Source organism: Protopterus annectens, chromosome 3.part0 (assembly GCF_019279795.1).
Source record: "Protopterus annectens isolate FY-2018-M chromosome 3.part0, PAN1.0, whole genome shotgun sequence".
Taxonomy (NCBI): Eukaryota; Metazoa; Chordata; order Ceratodontiformes; family Protopteridae; genus Protopterus; species Protopterus annectens.
Genome location: NC_056731.1, coordinates 1,224,519,321 through 1,224,544,608, shown reverse-complemented (window position 1 = coordinate 1,224,544,608; position 25,288 = coordinate 1,224,519,321). Strand labels below are relative to the sequence as shown.

The window sequence follows — 25,288 nt, the reverse complement described above, 5'->3', positions numbered from 1 at the left end:
CATTTCGATTCTGTCACCCCTATCAAAAGATTCTAGAAAGTTGCATTCATCACCAACTCCTCACCCACCTCCTCTCCCAGCAACCTACTATCCAAAACTCAGCATGGTTTTTGCCCATCCCATAGCACAACCACTGCCCTAATTAACTTTACCAGCACTATAAACTCTTAAAGGAACCTAGGAAAACTAGTCACTCCTTCCTTTTTAGACTTATGCAAAGCATATTGAAACGGTTTGCCTATGGTCGTGAAGTTGCTAAAACATAGAGCAACCTACCGCCTGACCTCAGATTACAAACCTGTACCTCCACTTTCAAAAACCTCCTTAAATCATACATCTACACCAACCATTTATGCAATTGCAATGGACCTCCCTGAAGCCTCACCATACTATAGGAGTTTATTCCCTTCTGGTGTATACTAATACTGTGCACTGCCAATGCTCACTGTATATACTGTACATACTGTTTTTTTACTAGGTATATGGCTTGCAATACTGTGCTCTACCAATGCTCATTGTATATATTATACATATTGTTTTTTAGTAAGTAAATTTCTTGTACATTCGTTGTACCTATGCTCATTCCAGGAAAGTGCTATACTCACATATTTGTATCCTGACTTTGCACTGTTAACTGTTTAAAGTTTTCTGTGTCATGTTTTGTAACTGTTGTTATCATTTACACTTTGTAACCTGCAACTGTTTATCGCTCATTACTCTTTGTGTTGTAACTGTATTGAGCATTATTTTTGTAAATGTATGGAGCTTTTCTCCCTAGGACTCCGCTGAAAATGGACACTAGTTGCCCAGTCGAAGTATCCTAGTTAATAAATGTTAAAATAAATAAATAAAAATATAGGAGGGGAAAAGTGATAAAGATCCTATTTAACAGTACTAACATTTGGGGGGGCTGTGGTCGCTATATTACCCAAAGAGGTAAAGACCACTCATACCCAGCTTCATATAGACCCATTTCAGTTGTAAACCATTGTTATGAAGTGTTTATGTCTATACTAGATAAGAAGATGGCAAAGGTGTTACTAAAAGTTATAGATATGGATCAGTGTGAATTTGGGGGTTAATAGAAAAATGATGCAGAGTGAAGCAGAATGTGAGAAGGTACTGCTATTATTGGTGGGTATTGATGCAGAGAAAATATTTGATGACGTCTTCTGGGATTTTGTGAGTAGTGCAATGGAAGCATTTGCATTCCATGGTACAATAGTAGTAGTTAATTAAGAGGATTTATGAAGGGTCAGAGGTATGAATTATAGTGGGAGAGTTTCTCTCCTACAAGCTATGGTTGAACAGGAGAACTAGACAGGGGTGTCCTCTCCCCGTTGTATATGTGCTTTATATTTAGAATCATTGGCAAAAAAATAAATAAGGAGCTAACAAATTCAAGGGCTTAACTGGTACGGTAATCAAGAAAAAAATAGCTTTATTTGCACATGATATTTTGTATTTGGTAAGTCTAGAAAAGGACATTAGTGTTGTGAAATATTCTGAGTCATGTTCAGGTCTTTTCAGGACATACAATAATTGGAGATAAAACAAAGGCTATAGTGATTAACTATACCCCACACGTGAATTGGTTCAGTAGTACCCGTATTTATGTGAAGATGATGATAAATTCAAGTATTTAAGTGTGTATGTATTAAAAAAGATTTTCTTGTAGCAACTAAAGATATGTTAAAGGAGGCAAAAAGAAAGAATATGCAAAGACTGGGAAACTGTAAGCTCTTGATTTTGAATATGGATAGTAAGATGCAAGCAGTGAAAATGTTTTCAGTCCCTTTAGTTTGATACACAGATCAGGCATATTTTTATTAACTGTAGGAGAAGTTGTGGACATAATAAAGATCTGAAAGAGTTTATTTGTTGAGGAAGAGGGCATGAGTTAAGTGGGATAAAGTGATCCTCCCCGTATAACAAAGGTGGTTTAGGATTACCTGATTTGAATGGATACTTTAGAATTATAATATTAAGAATCATATATATAGCATAAGCAGAATATTACAACTCAAAGTGGAAATAGATTATGTTGAAACTAGAGGGATATTTGTAATATAAAGAGAGAGTAGGATTTTAGATGCAGATCCCTAAGAATAATGCCAACAGTCATACAGAAAACTATATTTGTAAAGTTGCAGGTGGTATTCTAAGAATAAAGCCCACATGCAAATGGAGGAGATTTTACTAATAGGGATGACTGCAAGTAGGGATTTCAAAAATAGGCAGGAATGCGGCTGGAATTTACTAGAGACAGTTGTCAAGGGGACCCAAGGTATTGGGAGCAAATAACTAGTGAGGGTAGTGGGATGAGGCCAAGCAGAAGTTCGGATTGCAGATTAGAGCCTGCTTTCCCTACCAGGGATTGATACCAGAGTGTAGGTGAAGAGAAAGGGATACAGGAGTGCTAAGTGACAGACCAGCACTGGTAGAGATTTTAGTTGAGCCTAGAACAGAACCTGCTATTAAAATGGATACTTAGTAAGTATAAAATATTGCATGATAACTAGAAGAATCGATCAGAGGAGGTTAGGAAAGATTGGAAAGAGAAATTGGAAAGGCAATTTACAAAGAAACAATATGAGGATGTCTGTAGGACTCCCCAAGTATGTGACAAGTCTGTAAGGTTTAGGATTTTTTTGTGTGTTAATGTAGGTGTATTTATACCTCAAGCAGACTTCAGAGAATTTCTGCTCAGGTAGATACCAAACACTGGAGGTGTGATGGAAAAGACAGGTAACTGTGAAAATGATTTTTGGGAGTGTAGTGAGTTGGCAGATTTTGACTGCGGTGGTGGTGCTGCGGTAGCGCTGTCGCCTCACAGTAAGACGTTGTCCCGTTAGATTCTCAGCTAGAGCGTCTTCTGTCTGGAGACATGCGTGAATGAGCATACCTTCGTTGAATGTTGTGCGTCAGGGCTGTCAACTCGGCACACAAAAATCTACTGCCAATCATTAGCGGACCACAGTTCCGCTGTGGTGATCCCTAACCGGGAAAAGCCGAAAGATACAACAACAACAGTGAGTTGGCAGACTTTAACAATTCCCTCCAGAATATGTTAGAAATGCTGGTGGACCAAATGGCTGTAACTAAGGAAACTACCCTTTTTGAGCTGTGTACAGGATCTGAATTGCCTGTAGATAGTAATGCCTTGCTAAGTTTAAGGCTGCCAAAAAAGCAATGAATAGAAATCAAAATCTAAACCATCTGTAATTAAGTAGTGAATATTTTAAAGGAGGTAAATGAACAAGAAGTGGGATTTTTAGAAAGTGGAAAAAGTAAATTAAATTGAAAATACTTGCATAATAATGTTCAGGGGGAGGAGTTAGGTTTAAAGTAAGGCAGAAAATGAGCAATTTATGTAATGGAGTGAGCAATTGCTAAACAGAAAAAAATATATATGCAAATGCAATGTATAATGGCAAATTATAAGATAAATGTAATGTTTTGATTTCTTTTCTATTAATGTGTGTGTGCCTTTGTCTTAAATGACAACTTAATAAATGGCAAAAAAAGACTTCTGTTGGCAAGGTGTTATAAATTGGATACAAGGTTTGTGCCCTTTTTTTTTTTGCCTCTACGTGCATTATTCTTCCTTAGATTTTTTTTTTAATTGCTTCTTTGTACTTAGTTCTTTGATATGGATCTGATGCTGGAAACACCGAGAACTGAAACAGAGTAGTTGTATGAGAAACTCGCTGTAATATTGCTTGATTGAGCATACATCAGAAACAGCTTAAGGCTTCATTTAAGCTGGTGAAGGCTTCCACTGCCAGGACCATGTCCGTTTCTGTAGCCTTTCTTGGAAACTTATCCCTCAAAGACATTTCTGCAGCTGTGACAGTAGCTTTAGTCTCTTTATTTTGAAAGTGTTATAAGTATGCTATGATTTAAACTGGAAGAAATTTATTTTGCAGAACTGTATATACTGTAGGATGTTCTTGACTTGTATTTACTGCACATATGTGCATTTTCTACATTTTATGACTTTTTGAGGTACTGTCCTCTTATAAGATCTTCTGTAGGAAACACCAATAATTAAGAAGGAGAAGCTATACAAAGTACTTGCTGAAATATTGGTTCTTTGATTGTGTTTATTCAGTTAGGCTCATTGGGTTTACAGTGCATTTGTGCCTTGCTGTCTTTATATTTTGCGCCTATTTTTTTTTTCTCCCACTGCAGCTATCTTCAGACCCCCCCCCTATACTTTCATCCAGTATTCCAAAGTCACATTTCCCCATATGCCCAATAGGCTACCCAGTGTGACCCTCACACTGGATGGGTGTCCCATTAATGAGAGCACCCCGTACAATGCAATGCGTAAGACCATACTGCATTAGGGCTTTGGGAGGGTTGCACCTGCCGACACACTGTGGAACAGATTGGGGCAAGTGGGGCCATCATATTGCAACTAGTGAAGACATTCACCACTCCCTGTGCAAACAAACACATGTACTTTTTGTGTAGAAAGGGAGGCAATAGGAGGGCTACCGTGAGTGTGTGCGCCTGTATTTGGCCATAGAGAGGCCATGACTACTCTGCCTCCTCCATCTCCCAGTCCAGCTCATTCCCGCCCTCCCAGGATAGGCAGTCAGTAACCCGATCCACAAATGAAACTGTAGTCACTTGGGTTATTGATGGGGCATTATCCTTCTATGCCACTGGGACAACACCTTGCTGTCTTTTTGAATTCTTCTCATTATATGGGTCTAGTCATGTCTGTTTCATCACCTTGTAAGTATTCAGACACTTGAGAATGGGACTGATGAGAACTGGAGAGAAGTAGAAGGTGTATGGAGATGTTGTAAGTCTTGTATTCTTCTATCCAGCTTGAGCTGCAGACACCAACCCACCATTCAATATCTCATCATTAAACTACCAATTGCTCCTCCAGTTTCCCAAATAAAATTACTTGGAGTGGTCATTGACCATAATATAAAATTTGATATACACATATCACAGACCATAACAAAAGTTCACAAAAAACTATGAAATCTGTACAGAAATCCACACTTTGTAAATAGTCTTTTGTTTGGCTTTAAAATAACTATCCTGGCTCGAACTACCAAATGTACTTGCTTATAATCAACTCCCCTTCGCCCATCGAATATTAAATCAGCCAGAAAAAATATCAGTACTTCAAAATCTACTAATAAACTACTCCAATAACAGGGTACTGCATTCCAGTAACATATCTTTCCTAAATATATCCAAACCTAACAATGCAGCTGGAGATGCTCATCGTGTTACCCTGCTGCAGTCATCACACTTGGGTTATCCTGCCATCAGGCGGTCCCACAGTCAGCCTGAGTTCCAAAGTCTTGGTCTGGCGTCAGTTGCTGTCACTTCTTTCCCTGACGTCAGAGCGCCAGGGGTATATAAGAGGCATCCGATGCCATTTTCTTCAGTCTTTCTTGCCACGCGGTGCCCGAAGCAGAAGCAGTTTGCAAGTGCCGGTCGGCCGACACCTGAGATTTTTGATTCAAATTTCAGTCTGAAGTCTTCAGTAAAGCTAAGTACCCCATTGAGGAACCTTTTCTTGCATTAGTCCGATGTCAGAAAAAGTTAACAATTGCATTTCTTGTGGGAAGCAAATACCTCATAAGGACTTCCATTCCTATTGTATTCCTTGCCTAGGCCCAGACCATGACGTCACAGGTTGTCGGTTTTGTGCTAGGTTTAATAAACGAACTATCAAACGCAGTTTTGACTTCGCACAACATTACTTTGGTAGGAAATTTAATTATATCATGCCGTCGGAGCAACCGACGACCGGCATGCATAAAAAATGCAAGGATAAGGACAGGCAGCCTAGGAACAAGCCAGACTCCGAGGCCTCGGCTGGGCCTGTCGCCGGTTCTCCGGTTTTCAGTGAGGCGCCTACGCAGCCCCTGATGACCGCAGAACTGGAACCCCAGACAGCTGCGGATTCTCAAACGGAATCTACTAGGCTGATGCAGCCATCTTCATTAGGCCCTTCCGACACCGGAGCAGAAGTAGACCCCGGTGCAGTGGAAACTCCTTCAGTTGCAGAAGGTGTCTTCAGACCGACTACACTCACCATAAAATCTTATGCTAAGCTTAAAACTCCTTTGAAACCAAAGAAGACTGTACATCAGTCTACAGTTCAAGGCCCCATGCCTAAGAAACAGATGCTTATGATGGCTGAAGATGTGATTACCCTAATCAGGGGTTCCCATCCCCCTCCTGATAAAAGACCAAGACAAGAAGAGGATTATGCTTCCTCTGACCAGGTTTCAATTTCCTCAGATTCTTCTGAGGAACAGGATTACACTTTTCCACCTTATGAAGACTCTGATGCTGAAGACACTCTATTCCCTCAGCATCTCCCCCTGAAGACTACTCCTTTGGGGAAACTTTACATACCATGAGGGAACATTTCCAATGGGAAGGCCAGAACTACTCTGATTCTAAGAAAAGGCTCCGAGAGTTCCTTTTACTACCCCAGCACAGACCTCTTGTTATCCCTCCAGTTTTGGATATTGTGGATGATATTTATTTGGAGTCTAGTCTAAATCCAGACTCTCTACCTCCTGCTCCAGCCAAACCAGACAGATACTACAGAGTACCTGACTCACACAAATTCCTTTATAAAAGCCCTGTGGCTGACCCAGGAACAATTTCCCAGGGCCCTAAGGGAGCTAAAGCTTCTATGGCTAAAAATCCTGTGCCCTCTGAAAGGGATTCCAGAGCCCTAGATAGATGGGGAAAGAAAATATACACCTCAGCAACTCTGGCTATGAGAGCATTAAATTGTCAGTTTCACATGCTGAAATATCAGAAATTCATAATGTCTCAATTAAAACAAAAAAATGAGCACACATACTGAACAGTCTGAATTCAAGGAAATGCAGGATCTATTGCATGCAGCTGAACAGGTGGGTAAACATACCTTACAATGTGGATTTGATTCATTGGAAGCTTCCTGTAGAGCAGCTGTTACTGGCTCTGTCATACGTAGACATGCTTGGTTAAAAGAACAAACCCTTCCTGATGATGTTAAAGCAAAATTATTGGATGCACCTTTACAGCAGGATGTATTATTTGGTGTCAAAGCAGAAGAGGTTTTAAAGAAAATGGAGGATAAGGCAAAGTCTATGCAGACGGTCAAGGATTTTTTGCAGGTACAACACCCTCGTTTCAGCAGAAGTTGGCCAACGAAAAACTGGTCCTTTCCAGCTTCTGACAGATGACAGAGAGGCAAATACAGATGCCCAAGGGGCAGAGGTCAGTCACAAGGCCCTTACAAACCTCGCTAATGGGGTACTGCTACCCAGAAAGGAGGAGAAGACAGGCCCCAGGCTAGTAGAAGACAAACACAATGACTTAATCCTCAAACTACCAAGCAATTCTCTCCTGGTAGCTCCCTTGGGAGGAAAATTAGCATTTTTTGCAGACAACTGGCACAACATCACAAAAGACAAATGGGTTCTAGACATTGTCTCTCAAGGATACAGATTCCACTTTCATACCTTACCTAGGATAAAAGGAATGCCAAACCTGCCACCAAATCAATGGGCAGAGGCACAAAAACAAATTACAGCTCTCATGGACATGAGAGCCATTCAACAGGTACCTACACAGGAGCAAGCACAAGGATTTTACTCAAGACTCTTTCTAGTCCCAAGAAAGGATGAAACATGGAGACCCATTCTGGATCTTTCAATTCTGAACACCTATCTGCAAGTACCAAAATACAAGATGCTAACACTACAGCAGCTTCTTCCCATGCTGGGCAAGAATGCTTGACTAGTAACGTTGGACCTCAAGGAAGCATACCTGCATGTCCCTATCAGACAAAATTGCCGAAGATACCTCCGCTTTATTGCAGGTTCAACGCATTATCAATTCTCTGCACTGCCCTTTGGCTTATATACTGCACCCAGGGTCTTCACAAAATGCCTGGCACCAGTAATTGCATACAGCAGACAAAGAGGAATTCAAATATACCCATACCTGGACGACTGCCTTATTCAAGCAGAAAGCAAGGACATTCTTTTAAAGCATCTAGCATTTGTCAAACACCTTCTAAGTTTCCTAGGGTACACAGTAAACAAAAAGAAATCAAAACTAGTGCCCTCACAAAACATAATATTCCTGGGTGCCAGCTTGAATACAACAGCCCAGATGGCTTATCTCACGCCAGACAAGAAACAACAGCTGACTCAATATTTCAGAATAATGGCAACAAAGACCTAACTCCCTGCAAGAAAAATTCTGCAGGCCTTGGGATTCATGGCATCTTGCATACTACTAATACCATTTGCAAAACTGCATATGAGGAAATTACAATGGTACCTGAAAAGCGTAGGGACTCAGCACAGCCACAGCTAGGAAACAATGATACCACTCATTCCCTGCCTTCAACAGGAGTTTCTATGGTGGGCACAGGCATGTCACCTCAACAGGGGTCAGCCTTTCACCTTACCCACAGCCAGGCAAACTATGACAACAGATGCATCGGACTATGCCTGGGGAGCACACATGGCAGGACAGTGCATTCAGGGCAAATGGACTACAGATCAGAGGCATCTGCATATCAATCAAAAAGAAATGCAAGCAGTACAGAATGCCCTAACAGCTTCCAAGAACCTCTTACACCCAGGACAACTAATAATAAAGACGGACAATACCACAGTAATGTGGTACATAAACAAGCAAGGTGGCACACATTCCTACCCACTGTGCAGGCAAGCAATGACCTTGTGGAACACTGCACTGTCTTACCAGGTTCAATTACAAGCACAATTCCTGCCAGGAAAGAAAAACACATTGGCAGACGACCTAAGCAGAAACATAATCGATCCACACGAGTGGAAACTAGATCCACAAGTATTTGCAATGATAGCTCAAAAATGGGGACGCTCAGACATAGATCTGTTTGCAAGGCCCCAAAACTACCAACTTCAAAAGTTTTGCACAAGGACATTCCATCCACAAGCTTGGAAAGTGGACGCCCTCTCATTCAGTTGAAAAACATTAACAGTGTATGCCTTTCCTCCACTGCCTCTTCTAGTAAAGGTAATGCTGAAAGTCAGATTAGAGAGGCCACAAATGATACTCATTACACCAGACTGGCCACGCCAGCATTGGTATCCAATTTTAAGGAACATGGCCCACGGCCCACCATGGATTTTACCACAAATTCCTCATATGCTCGCCCAGCGAGACAATCAGATTCTACACAGCCAGCTCAAGACTTTAAACCTGGCTGCATGGCAAATTACCTAAACAACCAGCCAACACCTCTATCCAAAGCAGTTATGGATGTCATTCTGGAGGCCAGGAGGCCCAGCACCAGGAAAACCTATTCAGACAAATGGAGAAGATTTTGCGCCTGGAACCAGGCTAAAGGCCAAAATCCCCTTTATCCAAATATTCCTCAGATTCTAGAATATTTAACTGAGATGTTGCACAAAGGTCTTTCCTTTTCATCTATTAAGATCCACGCCTCAGCAATTTCAGCTCATTACAACACGGATCCTCCTTTATTCTCACATCCACTCCTAAGACAGTACCTCAGAGGGGCTAAGAACATAAGACCGCCAAGGAGAGTACCAACACCTACTTGGGATCTCAGATTTGTTCTGGAAAAGCTTACACTGCCGCCCTTTGAACCAGCTTTTTCAGCTGATTTCAAATTTCTTTCATGGAAAACTGCCCTGCTACTTGCAATAACCGCAGCTAGAAGAGTCTCAGAGCTACAGGCACTAATGGCAGTGGAGCCTTTCCTCATTTTTCATCAAGACAGAGTCTGTCTATGAACTAATCCTTCCTTTATGCCAAAGGTGGTATCCAGTGTGGCCCTAAACCAAACCATTCATTTGCCCACCTTTTTCCCAATCCCCAGAACAAAGACGAAAAACTCCTGCACTCATTGGACATTCACAGGCAATTACGTTACTACTTGGATAAAACTAAGGCTTTCAGAAATTCTGACCAACTCTTTGTAGCATATGCTACAGGATCACAAGGAAAAGCTATCTCAAAACAGACCATTTCTAAATGGATACGGCATTGCATACGTTTCTGCTACACGCATCATGGGAAACCGGTACCTGCTAACATTAGGTCCCAATCCACCAGGGCTACAGCTACATCAACAGCCTTTCTCAGGGGAGTGCCAACCAAGGACATTCTGGAAGCTGCAACTTGGAGTTCAGTGCACACCTTCACCAAACACTATCACTTACCTCTATATTCTAAGAGTAGAGCTGGTTTTGCCACTGCAGTTTTGCAGGGCTTACTAGCTCCTTCTAACCCTGTTTAACTCCACCTCCCGTCCTTACCTTTGGGATTCAATCCAAGTGTGATGACTGCAGCAGGGTAACACGATGAACATAGTACAGTTTTGTACCTACCATAAATGTAGATGTTCGCGTGTTCACCCTGCTGCAGTCCAGGTTACCCTCCCTCCATCCCCTCTGAACTAGATGAACTTATCTATACCACTCTATCCTATACAACCTCTGTGGTGTATTTGCTTGTGCCTAAAGGTATTGTTTTATTTTTATCTAAATACATATATATATATATATATATATATATATATATATATATATATATATATATATATATAGCCTACCTATTGGGGGCACCTGACATCTGGGGCAAGAAAAACAGAAGAAAATGGCGTCGGATGCCTCTTGTATACCCCTGGCGCTCTGACGACAGGGAAGAAGCGACAGCAACTGACGCTGGACCAAGACTTTGGAACTCAGGCCGACTGCGGGACCGCCTGATGGCAGGATAACCCAAGTGTGATGACTGCAGCAGGGTGAACACTCGAACATCTACATTTATGGTAGGTACAAAACTGTACTTTTCCCTTTACTCCAACTGCATAGCCAAAACTTAGAATTCCCTGCCATTAAATATCAGAACAACTGCTAACACTTCCAGCATTAAAAAACTTCTCAAATCACACCTATCAGAATCATGGACCTGCTCTTGCACAAGCCTTGGTTAGGAAATAGGTGTCTTAAAGCAGCTAAAGGAACACAACCTATTACTTTTGTATTTGAATAGTATACCCATACTGAGCAAATGTATATTTAACTTGCTTGTTTTCTACCTACAATCACAGTACTGCTATTATTTGTATCCTGTCTAGACTATATGATTGTATCAGTGAAATGTATAACATGTATTTTCATTTTGTACTTGTAGCTGAGATTAAATACAGACCACGGTGGTGCAGCTGTTAGTGGTGTCACCTACCAGCAAGAAGTTCTCTGTTTTGATTCTCGGCTGGAGCGCCTTCTGTGCGGAGTCTGCATGTTGTCCCTGTGGTGAAGTGAGTTTTAAAGACATGCAGGTTGGTGCATATTTGTGTGTGTGTGTGTGTGTGTGTGCGTGTGTGTGCGTGTGTGTGCGTGTGTGTGCGTGTGTGTGCGTGTGTGTGTGCGTGTGTGTGTGTGTGTGTGTGTGTGTGTGTGTGCCTTCTCTAAAGGTTGGGCACAGGGCTGGCAACTCAACACCATAAAAACTCCACTGCCGATCAATCTGCGGGCCGGTGATCCGCTGTGGCAACCTCTAACAGGAGAAGCCGAAAGACATTGCTTTTTTTTTTTTGCTATCTGAGATTAAATCAATACTTGTATCTATACATTATATATGTATCGTATGGTTATTTTTAATGTGGAGGTTTTCTGCCCAGGCCTCCGTTGAAATAGGACATTTTGTCCAGTTGGACTTTCCCAGTAAACAAATGTAAAATACATAAATAAATAAAATATTCTGAAGTCTGAAGCATGATGATGGTGTTGGTCAGTGCAGTGTAGGACTGCTGAAAATCCGATGGCAGGTACTTTCTGTCTCATTGTCAATTCCCTTGGTTCAGATGTAGTTTTTAAGATGTAGTATTATGGTCACCTCATGTAACTTGAGCTTTATAGAAGGTTGAGCATGTTTGATGATGTTTGTGTAGCATAAAATGATATTGTGTCTCAAGTATTTCAGTATTCATTTGATGTTTCTCTCCAACAGGAATTGATTTTCTCCTTGGAAGGATTTAAGCCTTTTGGGTGGTATCTAACATTAGTACAGTTTGGATTTTATTCCTTATTTGGACTTGTGGAGCTTCAGCTTATTCAAGATAAGAGAAGAAGGTAAGACTCTAAAGTTCTTACTTGACCTCTGGATCATACTGATAGTTGCTTTGTAGCAAAATACTTGCTTCACTGATGATAGAAGAATGTTTGAATGGTGCGTACTCATCAGACATTATCTGTGCCATTTAATACTGATGTAACAGCATTTACTGATCTTTGTTTAAAATGGCTGTGTCTGTTATTTGCTGCAGATGTAAGCTGGCTAGTATTTCTTTTAAACTTCACTACCATGTTGTAAGCAATTCCCTCTTAATTAGGATGTGTAGAACTGTGTGTGTGTGTGTGTGTGTGTGTGTGTGTGTGTGTGTGTGTGTGTGTGTGTGTGTGTGTGTGTTGTAACTTTAAGAAGCATTTCAAGGACAGCACGTTAGCTTTAGTGCCATTTTGAGAGTGCAGCCAGAGAGTGAGCATGTATGAGTGAGTGTAATAGCTAGTTTGTTTATAAGTTTATCTAAGTTAAAGTTATTAAGCCTCAATCCTGATGTGTTTGTACATAATAAATTTACTTGAACAAAACTCACGAATGTTAGTCTGTTTTGTCCTGACCAGATGAGTAACAGGATTCATAATCATTTAATGTCTTAATTTTTGTTTTTAAAAATTGACACAATGTTTGGCATGCCTTGTTTCTTACATAAATGCTACAGTAGTATTTTTCATTTAATTGACCTGGTTATTTCAGAGATAAAATGTCATAAAAGAAGTAAAAAGGAATACAGTGGCACTGAAATGAATGGGAAAGGTTTTGCTCAGACACAGTCAGAACATTTAAGTCTAAGCAACCCATCATGATATCCTAACTCTTTTGGAGTAAAGCATTTACTGTTTCAAAACTTGTTGATAAAATATTAAATTGTTCAAAACATTAACACAAGGCAATAGTCCAAAACAAAACTCTTTAGTTTGGGTCAGAAATTAATTCTGTTTCATGCTCTTGTACACAATATGTTGAAATATATGTTAAGTGCAGTGATGCAGTATAGAATGTGGACAAAGATGTTTTGCAGATACTAGCATAATTCACAAATACCACTAATGTCAAACAGTGATAAAAATGCATGCTTTGTGCAGTGCTTGTGTGTGTACACGTGTATGTGCACGTATATATTGTGTGGAGGGGAGGAGTGGAATGCTCTGGCACCATCACTCTACAGTAGCCTTTAGCGGTGGCTGAAAGTTCTCTTCCAGCTCACTAAGCGTATGTATGTATGGATGGATGGACACTTATTAGTACAAAATGATCCAGTCGAACTATGTTAGAGTAACATGCTGATGTACGCAGATTTATTGTACTGAATGAGTGGATTTCAAAACAGCATTATGTATGCATTTAGCATCCTATGTGTTAAGGATTTGCAGAGTAGTATTAATTTGCATTACATGAAGAAAGTATTTTTAAAATAATTATTTGGTACATTCAGTATTTTTATTTATATTTATTAACATTTGTTAACCGTGTTGGTCCAAATGTGCCAGGGGGCCCATTCTCAGTGAAGACCCAAGGAGAAAAGCAGTAGTGCATATGTTTTACCTTCATGAATGGGTGCAGTGATCCAAGTGTTGCAAGGCTTGTGCTGCAGAGAGGGAAGCTGACATGTGCAAAAGTGCTTTGCAGCTGAAACAGTTCAGAAGCGCAGAACACCATGAAGTTCTGGGAGTTTAGCTCATAAAATAACTCCATTCTCTCAAACAATGACTGCACCATAAACAGTACCCAAAGCTCACCTCCTGGAGCAACAAATTGATAGGTTGGTTATACAAACTGATGGCTTGATGGTCATTGTGGAAGTGGGACCCAGAAATACTAAAACAAAAAAAAGTAGTTTATTGCTACATCAACTACACATTTTTGTTGTGGTTGCCTAATTCCTGTGTGTGGAGAGAATGATTGACTGGCTCTTGGTTAGATTGGATGAGGGTAATTATCAAAAATGGGATAGCATTTCCTGTACCAAACTCACTTTTTGTTTTATATATTGCTTGAGAATAGAACTAACTACAGTGATACAGCATCTACGTACATAATTATTACTTACAAATGAGCAGTGATGAAATCTTTTAGTTTAAAACGGTGGTGGAAATAATTGTGTGTTAAGGTTTGCAAGCCTGCTACAACATGCCATGATCACTTTACTTTTGGTACACAACTCCTCCCATCATCATCATCATCATACTACATAGAGAACAAGACTACAAAGCGAAAATGTAGTTAGGAACTTTGGTATTTGGGTGATAGCTCCCTATGTTTTGACAGTCATATGACAATGGTTATCAGAAAATCCTTTCATTTAGCCAACCTAATTGACAACGGAATATCATCAAGGTCTAAAGAGGTAATTGCTACCTTACACTTGGCATTGATCAAGCCATTTGTCCCCTTTGGGATGTATCTGACTAAACATATCAGACAATCCATCATGTTTAGAAAAACGCCAAATGTTCTTACGCAAAAAGATCATAGGCCGAAAGTCCCTAAGCTACCAAGGCAAGCCTGGAAGCTCGATCCCTTTATTCAGTGTCTTACAGACTTTTGAGGGGAGATCTCTGTCTCGCTGACTTTGCCATTAGACACTCCTGTTTATTCACAAGTCCAATCCACTTGTACTAAACACAGGGAGCTAAATCTTCACCAGCAGATAAATTAAAACATGGTAGAGACAGGTTTATAACCCAACACCTCTGGAATAAACTTTGTGTGCATGTTAAACAGTGGAACTCACTATCTTCTTTTAAACATGATCTAGATTACTGGATCACTATCCACAGATTTAGTCTGGCATTGACTCGTATAACTCTCCTGAAGAAAGGAGATTTAGCCGGAGGAGAGGGTGTTGTCAAGACTTGAATAGTATTAAGACTATGGTCTTTGAATATCTATGCTTCTATGAAACTTTCCTGTTTCACTGCCTGTATATAAAATAAAAGTGTGCGTAAAGTAGTGCATGATTGCTGATGAGAAAGCTGTTAGGAAGAGCTTCTCAAGCTTTTCTCTCACTTGAGAGGTACATATCTGCTTTTGAGACTCCTTGCAAAAGATGGTCTCAGAAAGTAAGGACTTTTTGCAAAATGCTGTTAATACATCAGTTAAAATTTGTATTGTAGGATAAAATTTAAACATTTCTTCCTTCACCATGTTCTGAATCCTCAGCAGACTTCTCTTGACCCTTTATTTCAGTTCTGAGCTCCTTTTACACCACATAAAATCGTGTTTAGCATGATTGTGCTGTTTTTCATAGTATACACACTTCAGATGTATGTTGTTTGGAGGCATACTTGTGACATTCGTTGATGCTGTATGTAATGTAGTGAGGTACCAGACCAAGACACAATAGCTCTAACTCAGAAGGGGAAGACCTTTCAGCATTTATATAACTGAATCTGTTTTGGCTGGTGCCTTATGCTGTTTAGAATGTCTGCCTCAATAAAAGTGTAACAGTAGTTCAACTGTGAGAACATGCCATAGTACAAGCTAGTCATCTGCATGTTTCACAGTGCTCATGTAACTGTCTTATAATCAGTGATTCACCTTTAGAGCGCACTCTTTGTAGTGGTCTTTTCATGTGTTGTATTTCACACTACCTGTCTTATAATTGAGAAGATTATGATGATGCACTGCAGCTGTAAAAGGAGGAATAAATTTTGGAATTATGACAGCTTTACATTTGTTATGGTAACGTATATATTATTGCTGAATAACTGAAACTTTTGTAGATAATGAGTTAATTAGCTCTAGTGGCAGCATTAGAATGTAGCTGCAGGTAGAGATGAATAATTACAGTTTACATGAGGCAGAAGAAACATTGTTGGAACCTTAACATTTCTCTTATCCTTGGTTTTTAAAGTGCATGTATGCCATAACTGATGCTGCAGTGGAGTATAATGCCTTTGGCTGTTTTGGTAATATAAATTGGGCATAGTACTTTGTTTTCTTCTTTGGCTCAGCTTCTATAGTCCATACTTAAGTAGACTGAAGTGGTGGTTGTAATGCCAGGTTGGCAGTTTTTTGCAACCCAGAGTACCACACTTTGTTTCATACCACTGCCACATAAATCAAGGATAGAGTCCCTGTACTGTCTGCTGATTCTGCTGCTGATACATTCAGGCAAAATTGTGATGTTTGGCTCTTGTCCTTGCTTGGAGGAGACTGTGGTCTGCATTTCAAAAGGTGTTTGGTATGGAGTAACAGACTGTGCTGAACAGTTACTCCACATCAGAAAGTTATGCCTGATTCCAAAAGAGGGGTGTGGCTCACTAGTCTGACCTGAGTCAGTGTTGTACACTGGAGAGGTTCTTCAAGGTATAAGGCTGACCTAATGGAAAATTCCTTTGATGCTAATGGAATAAGTTAGTAAAGCAGCCGCTCCAGCTGTATGTGGGACTAGTACCAAAGGTAGCACCTGTTGGGAAGTCAGAATGCCTTGTATTACCTGGTTCTTCATACAAATAGAGATGTAATACAGGTATCAGAAGCTGAAAGAGGGGAGAGCCCGAGACCACTCTCAAGTACCAAGGTGAGTAGCATAATCTATCCCTGAGCTCCTTTGTTTGTGAAAAAGTATAATTAATTCTTGGGGGGGGGGGGGGGGCACATGCATATCCCTCTTCTTAGAAAGGGTGAATTATTCAGGCATGATGGTTGCTCTATATCCACTTAATTTAGCACATCATGAAGTACGAAAATTTTATTTCTGAAGTGCTGCATGGTGTTGTGGCTGAAGCCACCATAAACAGGCTGACAGTATTTTCTGTAAAACAGATGATCAGCAGATGAACAAAGCAATTTTTTGTAAACCTTAGGTTTTCAGGTCTTTCAGCTTTCACTCTTTTCACAGTACTTTTACCATTTGGACTGTCCTGTGATGTCAAAATGGATCATTTTTACCAGTTTAGTGAACCAGAGTTTGTATAGCAAGCAAGACATCCATGAAACATTAATAAGGATATTGTGAAAGTAAAACAGTTGCCAGGATTATAGAACACTTGTTTGTAATCTTGAGTAAACAAAATACTTGCCAATAGTATGTAATTGCAATTAGTGAATTTTCATACCAGAAGTAGTTTATTACATCCTAAATCTTTATATGATACAAACATACCTCTCTTATTTGTGCATATTTTCACAGAAAGTCCAGATTTTTGCCTCATAATTTTGGTCTGTACCTCATAAAATTGGTGATTTTCTGTCAAATCATTTTGGATTGAAGTCACTAAATAATAATATACATTTCAGTTTCAAACTTCATGCCATTCAGAAAATGCATGCTAACACAAATCCTGTTAATCTGGCAACTTTCTAAGTTGATAAGAGCATTATTTAAAATCTGTCCCTGTTTTGGGGTCATTGTCCCTGCCATTATTTTAGGCTTTGTCCAGATTTTTTGCAAAGAGGCTGAGAGGTATGGACACACAGTACTGATATTGCAAAGCCATTTTGTTGCAGGTTAGTGCACTGAGGTTAGACGGCATCATATCCAAAATTTAACTTGATCTCTGCCTTCTAAAGTTTATGTCTAATAGAAACTGACTTTAAATGACCTTTCACCCTAAAGCTGTCCATTTGTTTCAAAGTAATAGAGTTTATTGAGAAAAAAGAAAAAGGCACTTTAGAAGCTCAAAGTGTCTGCTTTTTGATAATAGTCTGTCTGTTGTTATAGTCATCATGTGGTTGGTTGAAAAGCATTGTATCTTGATATATTTTAGTTGCATGTAGTGGATTCATAAATGTAGGACCAGCTAACGTGTGTCTGTTTTTTTTGCAGAATACCAGGAAAGACATACATGCTTATAGCTTTGTTGACAGTGGGAACTATGGGCTTGTCAAACACTTCTCTGGGATACCTTAATTATCCTACTCAAGTCATCTTCAAGTGCTGCAAACTGCTTCCTGTTATGATTGGAGGAGTCTTTATACAAGGTACATGTTGCATTAATAAATTGACTTAATAAACTGAAGAGAAAGTGAAAAAGATGACAGTAAAATAAGCGAGCTGCAACAGTATGAATTTTTGAGTCTTTTATTTTTATTTATTTATTTTTTTTAATTCTCATTAGCATCACAAATTAAGTGAATTCTGGAACCAGAGTAATTTGTTTGAAATAAAAATATATATATTTTCCAGGGCTTTACAACTTACCGTTAGGTCTGATCACATTTTTTTTTTGTTGAACATTATCATTTAATCTCATCTCTTATATGAGTTTCCTTTTTGTATTCTGAATTATAGAAAAAAAAATATTCATGCACTTTAAACAGTGTTGACATGTTAGTTTTCTTGAGTTTCAAAAGTATAGTGTAGACTTGAAAAGGGATTGACAGAGAACTTTCAAATGTGACAGCCGGCAGAGATGATGTAATTAAGAGTTCAGGAAGTACTTGAGTATGAACAAAAGGGAAACCATTAAATCTGTTGGGCTAGTATTTGTCCTTTTGTGTGTTAAGACATTCATAGAGTGGATTTAGACAGAAATACTGCTCAAATTAAATTGCTGTATCAGAACAACCATTCAAAGCAGCTGAACAGTAGGCTGCCAGCAAATAAGACATTTTACAGGCATACAAAATGTTTTGAAAAGTATATAGTCTACACACCAGATAATCACAACTAGGCAGCAACAGATTTTGTTTCACGATGTTGTCTGCTTTTGCTGTCTATTAACAGATTTATGGTTATGTAATATCTGTTCGTGCTTCATTTATTAATCTGTCTGTCGGTCTTCTGGCTTGTCTTTCTGCCACTGTCTTCCCTTTCTCTAATGTCTTTGTCTTCCCTCATTGTTTGTATTTGTTTCTTGAATGCTGTATGCCACCCTTGAGGTGGCTATCAAAATAAACAGGCCAAACTATGCAACAGTTTTTTCATGACTGTGTCAAAAATACACCGCTTAGCACTGTTACTTTAGCCAACCTAGATAAGATGAAGCACTTTAATTGCTAGTCAGACATCTGTTCTTAGAAGTCTTCCTTCTGGTTTCTAGTTATTAATGGTCTTTGGGGATACCAAATTGAGCATGCCTTGACTGCTAGGATTTTTGCAGCAGGTATAGCAGTTAGAATATAAGTTCTGCCTGTGTTAAAATGGGGTGGTCAAAGTTCCTTTGTCCTAAGTCCAGATGGCTGTATAATGGTAGTGGGTATACCAGTACCATTCATTTTCCTTCTTGTCACCAGCTTTGTTCACTTGGGCTAACTGGTTCCTTTACTGTATTACACAAATCAAGTGCGTTAAGACTACCTACCAGTGGATTATAACTATCTTTCCTTTACTTTGTCTGTATCCTGTCATCTATTTGCTTGCAGGCATCAATAGATCTTTCAGTTGATCTGTACTGCACCACAGTTTCTGGTTGTATTTTGGTGATCACTCCCTCTTCGTGGAAAAAAAAAACATGCATTCACTTTACAGTTGTCATTCTTGTCTCATTCATCCCAGTTTGTCCTTCCTGTTCCTCTCCACCTCCACTCACCCCAACTCTATAGCTCTACTCAACATTCTGTTCTTTTTCACAGTGTGTACATGTCAAGTTCTGAATCATTCTTTATACCTTACTTCCTCAGTCCCTTTGTCTGTTGAATTCTGCATGGTAAACTAGTTTCCTTTGCTGTATGGCTGCCAGAAGTAAATGCATTACTTCAAATGTACCCTTACCAGTTCCTCCTGTAGTAGGATGCTGACATTAAAACTCCTGAGCTATACATTTACTTCTGTCCCTGCTTTTCTACATTACATTGCATGATCCCTTTTCTTCACTCGCCCGTTTTATGACCATCCCTTATAGCACATAGTTTTCCATGAATTTCCACTGCTAAAAGTTATAATGTTGCACTTTTTTTTGCATTAAATCCAAACCATTTCAGGAATTGTTGGAAATTGTCTCCTCTGTGTGAAAGCTGCATATCTTTTTATTGTGTATAGACAATGGCTGTATTTACTCTATATCTCCATTGTAAGATTTAACACCGGTATTGTAAACAGGAGCAGCCCTGAAGCTGAGAAGTGTGGCACTCCACAAGCGAGAAGCTTTTCTGTAAAATCTCATCACCAGATGGCCAGGGTATCCTTTTGATCAGTTCCCTAATCGCCCCTCATTTGCAGTTATATTCCCTTATCTTATAATTGCTGCTTCTGATTTCTGTGAGACAGTGTGCCAGAGGCCTTGCTGAAATCTAGATGCATGATATCCATAGTGCTTCTCGTGTCACACTCAGTGGTGATCTAGTTATAGACCTGGAACATTGGATTTGTTGGATCTCTCTATGTAAAGATATGCTGCTCTCAATGTTGTTGTTGTCTTTCGGCTTTTCCCGGTTAGGGGTCGCCACAATGGAACTCCGGTCCGCTAATGATTGGCAGTAGATTTTCACGAACACCGAGGTGCCAGCTTCACGTGCTACCTTCAGTGAAGGCACGCGCATTTACGCATGACTTTCGAACGCCCACCCAACCGCGGAGAGGACATGCAGACTCCACACAGAAGGCATTTCATCCATCAGGAAGTCCATTAGTCTGCATTGAGGAAATTCTTTTTCATGGAAAAAAGGACTGGTAATCTTGTAATTTCCCCTCTCCTTCATACGCCTACTTTCAACGTTTGCATCTGTATTTGGATGAGACAGCAAGCAGATTATTTGAGGTTGATGGTTACTGATTTTTAGCCTGGTGGTTATGGTCTCCTCTTTATGGTGAGAGGAGAAATGGTCCCACCCCTCCCTGCTTGAATTGTCTGCTGTTTGTCCTAAGTTTTTTTAGTAATTGGCTGTTTGCTGTTCCACTGTTGTTGAATGTCTCTTTCCCTTTAGACGTGTGTTTGGATAGGATATAAGGAGCTTACCTGCATGGGCAAGCACCTTATTGTGCTCAACTGTACATCTGAAGTAGTTAACTTCATTTGCTCTGCAACCTGTGGGTATTGGATCCAACTCTGATCCGAGCCGGCAGCTTTCCAAGCTAGTAGATCTGAGCTCCAAGCTCCTACCCCTACCCACAATGCCCTGCCATCTCCCTCTAACCCTCAGATCTCATTTGCCGCGGCTTCCATAAGCTTCTCTAGAATGAGCTCCGAGCAATAGTACTGCAAGTCAGTCTTTAAAAACTTTTTTTCTGTCAGATTTTTCCTTTTCTTGGTGTGTGTGAATTCCCCCTATATTTTGTAGTCTTTGTTGGGTAGTTCTCTTGTATTTTAGTTATGTTAGTTTTATTTCCCTCCCCCCTCTGCGTGTGTGAAGGTGTGTGCTGTAGGCCTACTTTTCTTTATTCTTTACAATGGCTGAAGGCCCTAAAGCCATTTTCTCAAAATGTACCGAGTGTGGCCATAAGCTGTCTCCAGCAGATGGTCACACTCGGTGTGTCCTTTGCCTGAGGGTTGATGGCCTTTCTTCGGGCTGCACCATCTGTGCAGCCTTCAACCCCAGGACTTTGAAGGAAAGGAGGTCGAAGCTTATTCTGGCGGGCCTTTTGCCCCCAGATTCTGCTTCTTCCACCTCGATGGCGTCGGCCGCTGCTGCCCCACCTGTCGCTGCTGATCCCCCGGCCGGGACTCACCCTCCAACCTTGGCCCAGGAGGAAAGGGAAAGCAGAAAAAAAGAGAGGAAAGATAGGGAAAGAGAGAAGGAGAGGCACCAGAGCCATAAAAGGCGGTCCAAATCCACCTTGTCAGCACCGCTGTCTAAAAAGCTCGCTTTTCCCCTTAAAGTCTCCGGGCCTTCCCCCTCTCTGCTCTGTTCTCCACGATTCTCCCAGGAGCCAGAGGAGGAAACCCAGTCGCCTTCGAGGTCATCCAGGCGGCCTTCCCGGCCGGCTTCGGTGGCCTCTTCTAGATCCACCAGAAGCTTGTCAGACGCTGATATGGACGGGATGATGCGTCGATTTCTTCAGGCCCAGATGCAGATGGGAGTGCTCTTGCCTCCCCCCCCCCCCACTGGGGGGGGAGCTCAACACCTTTTTTTGCCCCCATCGCTCCTTCTCCAACCTGCTTTCGGGGCTCGGAGCTTTCGGATCCGACTAGCTTTGGAGCCAGGGTAGGGTCAGCGCCGACAGTGCTTCCTACTTCGCCGCCGACTGTACCCTCAAGTCTGTCGGATCCATTTTCAGATCCAAGTTCTCTGGGCCGTGAGCTGAACGTCGGATCCGAGAGGGCCAGTGGACCTTCGGCTCCATCAAGGTCGGGACACACTGCCCTTTCGGATCCAGTCAGGTCACCTTCGGTGCCGATCCGCATGTCGGATCCGAGGGGAATGCTTTCGGATCCAAGGGAAAGCAGTTCCCCATCGGCATTCAACGTCGTGGAGAGGTCCTCTCGAGGGATTCGAGGCCCCAGGCTCTTGCTTCGGAGCCACCCACCATTCCCACTCATACGGGCCTGTCCTCCATCATCCGGCCCCAGGTACAGTCTGCGCTTATGTCCCAGATGATTCCCATTGGGGAACAGGACATCGTTGGTGAGGCCTCTTCGGACAGCCCTCCCGAGGAGGTCCCTCACAAACGGAAGTGCAAGAGGAGGCACTTGGACTCACCCGAGTCCCTCACAGAGGACACAGACTTGGAGGAAGAGGAAGGTTCCCTAAGGTCACTCCCCCCCCCCCCGAAGACGTGTCCTTCGGAAACATAATGGAAATGTTATGCATTAGAGGAAGGTGGTCTGCCCAAAAACCTTCCTCGGATGAGTCTGTGTTTCTGGAGGCGTTTGACCCAGGCCCATCTACCTCTTGGGTGTCCACTCCCGCCGATCCCCTGGTAGACCTCATTACTACCAGGGCATGGAAGGAACCGGACACTGTTGAACCAATTCCTAAGAGACCGGACAGGATCCTCAGCCCTCCCACGGACAGGACAGTTTGGAGCAAGGGTGCCCCAGTGGATGCCATGGTAGTGGCGGCTGCCACTAAAAAGGAATTAGCATGGGAGAGTTCCTCTGTGCATCCTCCAGACAAGGAGTCTCAGATGATGGACCATTTGGGAAAGCGGATGTTTTCTTCAGCGACCTTCTCTGTAAGGTCACTGAATTATATGGCACATGTGATTAGACTGCAGCAAGACCTGATTAAAGAGTACTCTGCATCACCCCCAGAGTCCATGTCGGCCGAGGACAAGCGTACCTTCTCGGCTCGAATGGCTACTCTCAAGTCAATCACCAACACGTCTATGCGGCTCCTTTCCCATGCTACAGAAGGAGCAGCTAGAGCTAGCGGAACAGGCGTCGTCTTACGTAGACAAGCCTGGCTTCATCTCTGTGACTTTGTGAAACCCTTCAAGGTGTCCTTCACAAATGCCCCCTTCGACGGTTCCACACTGTTTGGTAATACCGTCCGTGATACGCTTCTCCAGAGCGAGAAAGACGGGAAGATGTTGTCTGCCATTGGAATCCGCTTCTCGGCTCCTCAGAGGTCCTACTCCAGTAACCAAAGAGGACAAAAGAAGAAGTTGTTTCCGGAAAGCTAACAATCCCTTTTCACTCCAGATACCTCGTCCTTTAGAGGCGGAGGAGGACAGGGTGGATGCCGGCCCAGGGGCAGAGGGGGTCCGAAAAATTTTGGGTCGAGAGAACCTTTTTTGGATCGACCCATGCAACAGCCCTGTGGGGTTGCCTGACTGCTCCTCCCTGGAGGCAGTTGGGGGTGCTTCTCAGAACACCTGGCGAAATGGGAGTCCATCACAACAGATCGCTGGGTGCTCCAAATCATATCCAGAGGATATTCAATCCCGTTCCTATCTCACCCTCCCCGAGCAACAAAACTCCCCGATGTCCCACCTGATCAGAGGGAGGCAGCAGCATCATAAATCTTAGGGCTGCTAAGAAAAAGAGCCATCCAGCGCGACCCCCCCCCCCGAACAATCCGGATCAGGCTTTTACTCCTGGTTCTTTCTGGTGCCAAAAAAGACGGGGGACTTACGACCCATCCTCGACCTGTCAACGCTGAACCTGTAAATTGCCAAGGAAAAGTTCCGGATGGTCACTATTCAATCCATTCTCCCACTTCTACAGGAGAATGACTGGATCTGCTCAATAGACCTCAAGAATGCGTACTACCACATTTTGATGGACAGACCATCCAGGAGGTTCCTCCGCTTTCGGCTGGGAGCCAGCCATTATCAGTTCAGGGTCCTACCCTTCGATCTCACCACAGCTCTCAGGGTGTTCACCAAGGTCATGGCAGTTGTAGAGGCCCACCTGAGGCTTCAGGGAATACAGGTATTTCTGTACCTGGACGACTGGCTCCTAACCGCCCCCACCAGGCATCAACTCTGCTCAGGCAGGGACTACTTTTTACGCCTTGCCCGCCACCTAGGGATCACAATAAATCTCCAGAAATCCTCCCTTCAACCCACTCAGATTTTAGAATTCATAGGGGCCAGGATAGACACTACTCAATCCAGAGTCTTTCTGACTACGGACAGGCTTCGCAATCTGAGCCTTCACATTCTAGATCTATTACGATCCTCAGCCCCACCAGCGGAGCTATTCCTGAGGGCCCTGGGATCTATGGCAGCGGCCATCAATCTATCCCCCTTCGCTCGCCTCAAGATGAGGATCCTTCAGTGGACGTTACAAGTACAATGGTCCCTCCTCTGTCAACCCCTGACCACACCTATTCCTCTCACCAGGATTTGCAGGGAATCGCTTCTTTGGTGGCTCCATTCCAGAGACCTTTAAGAAGGCCGCCCCTTTGTTATACCCCCTCCCCAAGTCACGGTGACCACAGATGCTTCTCTCCTTGGGTGGGGGGGATTGCATGGGCAGATCCGTCCAAGGCACGTGGACTTTCACAGAGACCTCACTGCATATCAGTGTCCTGGAGATGAGGGCGGTGCTTCTAGCGTTGCAAGCTCTCCATCCCCTTCTCCCCCCCAGAACTATTGCACTTCAAACAGACAACATGGCGGTAGTCTGGTACATAAACAAACAGGGGGGACCAGATCCTATCCACTTTGCAGGGAGGCAATGAGATTATGGGAATGGGCAATGTCCACCAACCGCTTTCTCATAGCAATGCACATTCCGGGTCGGTCAAACATCTTAGCGGACAGGTTGAGTCGGATGATCCTCTCACCTTACGAGTGGTCTCTGAACCCTGCTGTAGCAAAACAAATCTTTCTCCAATGGGGTCAACCTTGCTGCGATCTCTCTGCCTCGCCTTCGAACACAAA

The 25,288-nt window shown here is 42.1% G+C and overlaps 1 protein-coding gene across 3 annotated transcripts in view; it reads left to right on the top strand.

Moving 5' to 3' along the window:
• SLC35B3 (solute carrier family 35 member B3) overlaps positions 1-25,288 on the top strand; it is a 756,207-nt gene that overhangs the window by 321,737 nt on the left and 409,182 nt on the right. For all 3 annotated transcript variants that reach the window (XM_044065422.1, XM_044065425.1, XM_044065423.1), the window contains 2 exons: positions 12,022-12,143; positions 17,906-18,060. In XM_044065422.1, the coding sequence (XP_043921357.1) occupies positions 12,022-12,143; positions 17,906-18,060 (277 nt within the window). The remainder of the gene's footprint in view (positions 1-12,021; positions 12,144-17,905; positions 18,061-25,288) is intronic.